The 9,961-nt window shown below is 33.7% G+C and overlaps 1 protein-coding gene across 1 annotated transcript; it reads left to right on the top strand.

The window, feature by feature from the left end:
• The first annotated feature begins 1,573 nt into the window (after positions 1-1,573).
• On the top strand, positions 1,574-7,356 carry LOC21399391 (protein SIEVE ELEMENT OCCLUSION B). The gene is made up of 7 exons (XM_010089469.2): positions 1,574-1,931; positions 3,235-3,324; positions 3,467-3,927; positions 4,519-4,613; positions 4,821-4,996; positions 5,415-5,873; positions 6,408-7,356. The coding sequence occupies exons 1-7, from the start codon at positions 1,680-1,682 to the stop codon at positions 7,002-7,004; spliced, it is 2,130 nt and encodes a 709-aa protein (XP_010087771.1). The 5' UTR covers positions 1,574-1,679; the 3' UTR covers positions 7,005-7,356.
• The last annotated feature ends 2,605 nt before the right edge of the window (positions 7,357-9,961 follow it).

Below are 9,961 nucleotides of genomic sequence, written 5' to 3'. Positions count from 1 at the left end.
TTCTGAAATTTAATCACGGAAATCATGTATCTAGTGTGATATTTTGAGATTTTACGAAGTAATTACGTTATATATATAGAAAATGTTCTCTGCACTAGTGTTAAAACTCATTGAGAAAAAGAACATTTCAAACTTAATATAACTATTTATGCTAACGAATATCTCGCCTCCCTTTTAGGCAGGGTTGGGGACGTGATCTCGTATTCCTTAACCCTATGAGTCCTGTTTACCATTTAATAGCGCAACACCTAACGAACTCAATTTCTTGTCAAAGTAAAGAAACTTTTAAAAAAATATTTCTCAGACCATTAACTTAAAATATATATATATATATATATACTTATCAAAAGAGTAACTTTATCACCCCAGAAAAGGGACAAACATATTTCACACCTGACCAAGAGTTTCTAGTTGATCTCCATACATCTCTCTTTCTCAATGCGCTTCTCATAGAAATACAAAAACGTATCGCCAACTTCCTATATACAATTTGGCCTGAACTAATTATGCACAAAGCTTTTTGTAGCTAGATGAACAACTCTAACTAATTTGAGCGCTGTAGAATTAATATTATTCAGTCTTCAGGTACTTCTACAATAAAGTATGTATTTCTGGCTCCCGTATGTTAAGTAGTTATGTTTTTAACTTGTTAAATTATTATATCTTCCTTGTTTGGTTTTGTGTTTTTATGTTATGAAATAATCATGGACACCTAATTAAGTCAACCATAAATAGATCATATTATTGATATCCACTGCTACGTACTAGTATTATAATTTATTAAATTAAACTTTTCCTTCTAGCTGCTTATTAAAAAAAAAAAAAATCCTTCAAGCTAAAAAGAGAAAAAATAGAAAGAAAAGTGTGCGTATATATTATGCTATATGCCCCCGACTTATTCAAACATGAATGATAATAACAGTGAAACTAACATTACTAATATTTTAATTTTTTTTTTTTTTTTGCAATAAAGGATCTAATAATAATATTTCATTTCCTTTATAAGAAAATAAGCTAGGGATACCGTCTCTCATTTGAATTTTTTTTTTCTTATGAAATATTTGTTAAGGGTTAGGGACACAACAAATTAATAACAACAATAATGACATAGTAACCAATGAAAATTATGAGTGAATTCGTAATTTCAATAATTTACCACACGAGAAATACTAGTATTATTCTTTCTATCACTCATTTGTCACTCTTTGCATCAATTGTTTGACTCGTGAATTCTATTATATTATTTTCTGTTTAAAAAATATATAATATATAATTTTAGTAAAGTCTATATGTCAAACAATAAATACAAAAAGTAACAAAAAAAGTAATGACACTAACATTTCTCTTTACCACGTTAAAATTATTGACATAACTATTTAAAAGTTACTCTTGTGGAATTTATCCATCGTAACTCTACACGAGGGATCGAATTTGTGGCTGCAATGATATTTTTCTGAAGTTGTATATTGTATCCCACAAAGGCAACGATACAAGAGACAATATATATATATATTATTTTTTTTTTTTTTGGTGTAAAAAAAAAAAATCTGTCTATAAATAGGGCGGGCTTATAAGCAAAGTAGATATGTCATCAGAACACTTCACAAAGCCATATTTGTTTCTCTTCAACTGCTGCGAAAACTCTTTTTCCAACTACCACGATCAAGTTATAACAAAATATGGCCAGTATCACCCACAAGAGCTTATTGTTGACGGCAGATCAGTCGACGAAACCCGCCGAGGGGGCGGCAAAACCTGCCGACGCCCTCTCGGCGGAGCTGAGCTTGTTTACCATGTCAGACAATAAGATCATGGACCTAATTTACGAATCTCACGTTCATTCCGATCAATCATTTGATGAGGCTTCTCTTTTTGCTGTGGTCGAAAACATCCTTAAGCATACTTTCCAAGTTGTCGATAAAGTTGTGCAGGTAGTCATATATAAACTTCCGCTTTCCCTCTTGTTTATGTACTCAATTTTCTTGTAGTTATTAAAATAAACATGTATCTGTAATCAGCTTGGTTGCAAGATATACTGATGATGGAAGTTTTTTTACCTTGTACTGGAACTTGTCAGTGCCCCTCATAAAAATCGTGTTGTGCTGTGCCGAATCCAACTGTTAGGATTTTTGTTCGCCCACTAGACCCAATTAATTTTCACATTTTAAAGAGTCAAATTCAAATAAGTGGGGACCAATTAATTTTGACATTTTGAAGAGTCGAATTCAAATTTTGAAGGAAAATGATATTTATCAGCAGTGACAACGTCACTACACGTGAAAGTTTATTAAAGTTAACACATAACAATGTAAGACTTGCTACTTGTATTTTTTGTCAAGTGACTTTTCTACTTTACCCTTATGTATGTGATGATGCATCACTTAAAGTAATAAATGATTATACTAGTTGCATAAAAAAATATCAATACTAAATATTCAATTTAAATCACTCTTGGAATGGTAGCTAGGCTCAGTATAGGATATGTGCCAACTTAGTTGAGATATTTTAAATGTCTGTTTTTTCTCAATTTATTCTAGAAAATTCAAAGAACTTGTGGTCTACCAAAAATTTCTTAGAGTTTTTTTTTTTTTAGTAAATTATGATGAATGAGGATTATTAACATCATAATAAAAAATATTCAAGTGATGATGTATTAGAGAAATTTAGTATGGACAAATTGGTTGAAAAGAAAAAAAAAAAAAAAACATATTTCAGTAGAACACAAGAAAGCCAAAAGTGGGGCCTAAACAGGAAAATACACAAAGTAAAAAAAAAAAAAAAGGCCGACTAAAGTGAATCGTTTGGTCTACGGCTCAGAATAATAGGCATTCGGTCTTCTATAGGTAATTTTTAAAAATATCCCTTAAAATAGAAACCATTTTATTTCTACCTCTTAACATTAATTCACATATTTTAAGGGACAGAATTTTGTAAAAAGAATAATTTTAATAAGTCAGGTACTTAAGTAAGTAGAATTTGTAATTTTTTTTCTTTATATCATCAAGTTACTCAAACGTCAAATCTATCTATGCTTAATTAACTCTTGAGAATTTAATATAATTTTAATTGAGGAATTTGCTAGAGAATTTAGTTGTTAGTGGGTGTCCATTTAATTAATCCGCGATAGTTTTCTTTGATATTAGTAATTCTCTCTGTAATTAAAGTAAAAAATTAATCAACTTTTGAGATTGAATTTTAAGATGGTACCCATAGATTTTGAACTAATTGTTGCAGGGTATCCATATAGATGCTGACATAGAGGAGAAGTCCCCCAAAGGCAGCCTTAGTGTACCACTATGCACGCTTAAGCAAATCAACAGTGAGGTTAATTAATATTCATCGTTACCTTTTATCTGATCTTCAATTTGGTTTGTAATTTCTTGTCTAAAGTCACAAACCACATACAAAATTAATGGATATTTAAGTCTCAATGTCCTTATTCTTTAATTTTCTTTACTTTAAGCAGATGTCATGCAAGTCCCTAGGTGAAGAAACTACGCACAAAGTAGCTCTTTCAATACTCAACAACCTGCGAAGCTACACATGGGAGGCGAAGGCCGTGCTAACCCTAGCGACCTTTGCCATTGAGTATGGAGATTTTTGGCTCCTCGCACAACTTCACCATGCCCATGTTCATGATCAAATGACCAAAGCCTTGGAGATCTTAAAAAGAGTGCCCGCCGTCATAAGGCCCTTGGAGCTCCAAAAACGTCGCCAGGCCATTCTTGAGCTCAACGATCTTGTTAGGGCAACTTTGCGCGTTATTGAAAACATCTTTGAGTTTGAGAACCTCTCTAAGTCTGATCCGAAAGATGTGCCGGCCTTGTCGGTGGCCACGGACCACTTTCCTGTGGACGTGTATTGGGTTATCCTTACTATTGTGGCTTGCACCACTAAACTCGATCTCCTTGCTCATGACAGCGACGAGTAAGTGAGGATGTGGTTTGTGACATGAGACACATCTAATTCTCTTTTATAAAGTCTCTAAGCACATTGATTGGAATGCTATGACGAAAAATGTATAAAAAAAAAAAAAAACAAAAACACCAGTGCTTTTCAGCATCACACCCGGTAAAAGTGAGACTCATTTCTATTAGTTGTGGTTTCTCCAAGCATTTTTCTATTAAAAATTGGAGATATAGCACGATATGTGTGGGGATTCCACACACAAATTAGCATCCTAAATTCCCGATTTAAAGAGTAGAACAGTATGTTTTACCAATGGTGGGACTCAAATTCTGTGTCCAAAATTTGATGTCCCAAATGGTGTCTAACCACTTATACAACGCCACCTCATATGGACTGGCGGTACATATCATCACACACTTTTAACCAATAACAAATAATCACACACATGAGTCTTATATGTCAATCTCCTCACAAAACTGATTATTTACGGGAAAACTTTTCTACATATATATATGCATGTCTCGTGAGAGTTTTTACTAAAGTAGAATATCTTGAAACTAATTTGGTTCTTCTTATTTCATTTTAATGTATTTCTGTGTCTACTTTCAGGTTCAAGTCGTTGGATTTGTCCCCCTATTCTCAGAAAATCCAATACATCATCAACAAATTTAAGACACAGTTGCTCCTTTGCAGAAAACAGATTGGTGGGGGACCTAACTTTCTGGTCGATGAATTATTAGTCTTGAGATAGATAGATAGGTAGAGAGAGAGAGAGAGAGAGAGAGAGAGAGAGAGAGAGAGAGAGAGAGAGAGAGAGAGAGAGAGAGAGAGATGCATATACACACTTAAAATATATGATATTTCACTTGCAAATGCGTCTGAGTAAAGAAGGATTTTTTTTCCCCCTGCAGAGGAGTTAGATCACTACCGGAGGCTCTGCAAACTCATGCAAACACCAACAGAAATCATGGAGATTTTGAAAGCTCTGATTTTTTCCAAGGATAACGTCCTGCCTCAGCATAGGTTTCTCATTTTCACAAGGGAGATTAATATTCAACCACTCTTTGATGGTTCTACAAACAAAATGGTTTGACCCTCTTTAATACTCGGATTCAAAATTAAAACACTTGTTTCCAATAAAATTAATTTGTGCAAGAATGAATCTATGTTAAGAATACTTTACCTGTGTTCAATAAAATATTCGTGTCTTCTTTATAATAAGTTACAATGTTGTTATAGATACTTATAAAGTAATAAATTTCGAGTCTAAATATGGTTGTCCCCTAATATTATTTCATCATATCATCTAAATTTAAGAATTTGGTCATTACTAAACTGCTTAAGTAATTGCACGAGTTAATACAAGGGGACAACTAATAGGACAGGAATATGGAACAACAGATTTGAGTAATCTAATTTATTACTTAATTTACTAGACAGATTTTGTTTTGTTGCGTATCTAATTTATTACATAAACCTAATATATCCGCGATTTTTTCAAACAGGTGAAGATTGATGTTTTGAAGAGAAAGAACATATTTCTATTCATTTCAGGCCTAGACATAACCGAGAATGATATCTCTGTTCTCTATCCAATCTATGAAGGAATAAAAAACAAGAGTCAATATAAGATCGTGTGGCAGCCCATTGTGGAGCAATGGAACGACAATCTGCGGAGGACATACGACAGACTGCGGGCGAGGATGCCATGGTACAGTGTTCAGTTCTTTTCCCGTATTGCAGGCTTCAAATTCATCAGAGAAAAATGGAACTTCAAGGGAAAGCCTTTGGTGGTGGCATTGAACCCACAAGGGAAGGTGGAAAACCCCAATGCGCTTCACTTGATCCGAGTTTGGGGAATGAAAGCCTTTCCTTTCAACAAAACTGCGGAAGAATCGGTGTCTAACCAACTAAACTGGATCGGCCCCATAGCACGCGACATTGACCCGGTTATTCAAACATGGGTACGTAAGTCCATCCTATTCAAGCAGTTTCGTGACAAAAAGGGTGTTTTTCACAAGTCACATTGCAAATTGACAAAAAAATTAGAATATTTTACAAATACAAAAAATTAATATCATTAGAATTTGTATATAAGTGAATATCATGCAAATAATAACTATGTTATTTCAACTATTCAAAAAAAATTGAAAAAATTACTATATTTCAACTCCAGTCTCATAAATTTGCCACACAGCGTGACATTTACAAATATTTAAAAATACAAAAGAGAAAAGTCACAATACAAAAACGTTGCTCCTTAATTTTGTTGCATTACATCCACCATATATAATCTCTCCCTAGCATGCAGTAATAATTCCCTAATCCTATAATGTGCATGTGAACATTTGATAAATTTGAAGTTTTTCTTTTGGACGATAAATTGAAAGTTAATGATCTACAAAATTTGACATTAATTTCTTTGTGAAGTTTTACACTTGACTTTAATTCTCATGTGATTTCTAATACTTTTTTTTTTTTTTTTTGATAAACAACAGATCGAGGAAGAAAAGTACATTTTCTTCTACGGAGGCAAAGACAAGGAATGGCGCCAACAGTTCGCAGAGAAGGTGACCACGCTCGCAAACGACCCCGTCTTCAAGGAAGCCAGGATCTCCGTAGAGCTTTTCCGCGTGGGAAAGACCAACAAAGGAGAAGACGAAGACGACGGCGACGACCACGGCGTTGTGGGCCGGTTCTGGACCGCCATTGAAGGGCTCTTCTTCACCAAGGCCCACAAGGAGGTGGACCCCGTTTCACAAGAGATCCAAAAGCTGCTTTCCTACAAGAATGAGAGCGGTTGGTTTGTGCTCAGCAAAGGGTCGACCGTGGTTGTGGCTGGCCATGGATACACTATATTAAGAGTCTTTGAGGAGTTTGAGAAATGGAAAGAAGTTGTGAAGCAAAAGGGTTTTGAGGTTACTATTAAGGAGTATCATGGCAAGGCTCTTTTGACTATACGACAATGCTGTCGTCTTGACATTCCGACTGTCGTTGGAAAGGTTCCGGAAACGATGAAGTGTCCTGAATGTACACGTGTTATGGAGTCATACGTCAGCTACAAGTGTTGCCACGTGGATGGAGCTCATCACTAATGATAACATATTATATGGTTAAGGATTGATGTCGGCTCTCTTCTGTCTTCTAATTTACTATACTAATATATTGTCGTTTATTAGTGGAAAGTGCGTTTGTGTGTGTGTTTTTCTAAGGAGTCGTTTGGTTTGCTTTCCGAATTGGTGTTTTAGCATATCGATAATGCTGTGCAGTTATAATAGGCAATGAAACAAGTGATATTGTCCGATCACTGTTGTCGTTTTATGAGTGGTATATATGTGTGTGTGTGTTTCTCTGAAAACTAAAGCCTTACTCTGAAACAAGTAATATTGTTATTGAACATATTACTTGCCCTCGTGACTTTATAAAATCATTGTTGTTGTTTTTAGATAATGTCGCGTTTTGTTTTATTGTCGCTTTCATTAGTCTCTCTTTTTTCTTTAAGTCACTGTGGATAGTTTTTCATATCGTACTGTCGTTACCTAATTCTTAAAAGTGGTTGTTTCTTATAATTTTTTATTCATAGATTTGAATAAAAAATTAATTTAAATAAAATTTTAAAGTTTTTACAAAAAAAAAATATATTTTAGTAAAAAGATTTAATTTCTGGTACAAACCCATGAGCTAAATGGGTTCGTAGCCAAATGAGTGAGGTTTTTGTTGACTCATTTTGGTTGCTCAGCTCATTGTCATTTTCGTTGGCATAACCTTTTTCTGGTCATTATCGTACTTATAATTATCTGATATAATTATTTAATCAATCCTTTTCTCTTTCCCAATATGCCCCTCCAATCTTGGCTGAGGGAAGCTTGCGAATCCGTGATGACAACCTAACCTTTGACTTTTGTTTTTTCACCTTTGGCGCCATAATTGCACTTAATAAACCAAAGGAAGAAAAAAAAAAAAAAAAAAAAAAAAAAAAAAAAAAAAAAAAAAAAAGACACCATTTGTTAGAAGGTGTTTGGTATGAAAATTCATATCATGATTCGAATCATAATTCGTGACTCGTTATAGTGTTTTATTTTATAAAAAAAATACACATAAACGAAAAATAATTCTGAATTATGGTTCTGAACTTGAAAGTACTACATTATAAACACACTCCGATCACTTTTTTTTTTAGAAGATCCATTACATAACATGTAAGAGCAGTAGATTACTATGGGCATAACAATTCTATTTGGCCTTTATTTTACTAAAAACACCTACTAGAATCTCCCTGCAAGCATGCATATATATATATATATATATATATATAGAGAGAGAGTACTTCCCAAATTAGTGATGTGCTTTCAAAGAAGCATCTACATGGCTGCACTTGTAGCTAATGAAAGTCTCCATGATGCGAGGGCATTCTGGACACTACATGCTCTCCGGCACCTTTCCGGCGACGTTCGGGATGTCAAGGCGGCAACAATGGACAATCTGAGTAACCTTGTTGTACTACTCTTTGAAAACAAACTCAAATCCCTTTTCCTTAACAAACTCCTTCCATTTCTCTAACTCATCCACCACCCTGAGGATTGTCAAGCCATGACCATGTTGAATATGAGAGAATTTTATAACTAGAAAAGAGATTAGGATGAAAAACTTAGCCTATGTTTAGTATGAGAATTCGTGTCATTGTTTGAATTATGATTCGTGACTCACTACAGTATTTTCTCTCACAAAAAATACGCGTAAACTTTGAATACACTACAAGAAATATCAGCATTAGTAGCTGACCAAAAACGCTATTAGTCACTAGCAATAGTGTTTTGTAGAGCGCTAGGACATCGGACGCTATTAAAAGTCGTAAGAAAACATAGCGTTCTAAGAGAGTTATTGAAAGCGCTATAGAATTGAGGTATTATAACATTAAAGACAAGATATTTTCAACCTCTTACAGCTATTTAGCATGGCTACGATACAGATTAATAGCTTTTTTTCCTTGTCATGTTTATACTCTTGTAGCTTTTTAAAATTATTATTGATATCATTTTGAATTCATTCAAATAGATGGTGACTCCGAACAACATCTTATATCTAAATAGGAACATTCAAATTAAAACATAAAAACATTCTACGTATCAATTATTATAAGTATCTACCAAGTTGACAATAAAATTACGTTTACAACATAATTCATACAATTTCCAAAACCTTAACATTCAAAACAAGTAAAGAAAACAGAGGAATAGCTGGAGATATCAAATTATCCAAAACGTCTAACTAAGTGAAATGGTAAAAGTAAATTCTTCCATCTTGACAAAATGCTTCAAGAAAAAAGTCATCTCCACTATTGGTTTCTTTTGCAGCATCTCATAATGAAGCACAAAATTATCCTGCGATTGAAGTTTACTTTAGCTGACTACCCAAAGAAAGAAAACTCATTGCCAAAATAACACGGGATGGAAAATAAAGAAAATTATTAAAAAATAGAATCTTCATCAGAAAATAGTGTCGCATGGTGCATTAATTCCTAAAAAGGGTATATTAATTTTAAAAAGCAAAACATAAATAAACATTTAAATTTTTAACCCATCCCGGCCCCTGGGCACGCCACTACGCGGGTCGTGGGCTTTTTGACAGCGTTTTACTTTATTTTGTCATTTTTTGAGGCCATTTTTTGTTGGCGTGGCCAGAAAAAATGTAAGGATCGTGTCTACAAACTTTCATAATTTTTGACGTCATTTTTATTTTATTTTATTTTTCAAAGATGAAAACTAAAAAAAAATCATTAAAAATAGAATGTTCATCAAAAAAATGGTGCCGCTTGTTGTATTAATTCCTAAAAATCGTATATTAATTTTAGAATGCAAAACATAAATAAAAAAGTACATTTTGACGCATCTTGGCCCCTGGGTGCCCCACTATGCGAGCCGGGGGCTTTTTGACAGCGTTTTACTTTTTTTTAACATTTTTTGCAGGCATGCCTAGAAAAACGTAAGGAATGTGTCTACAAAATTTTGTTATTTTTTGACGTCATTTCAATTTTATTTTATTTTTTGAAGAC

This window comes from Morus notabilis, unplaced genomic scaffold (assembly GCF_000414095.1).
Source record: "Morus notabilis unplaced genomic scaffold, ASM41409v2 Scaffold81, whole genome shotgun sequence".
Taxonomy (NCBI): Eukaryota; Viridiplantae; Streptophyta; class Magnoliopsida; order Rosales; family Moraceae; genus Morus; species Morus notabilis.
Note: the sequence above shows the minus strand (reverse complement) of the source record. Positions and strands in the feature narration are given on the sequence as shown.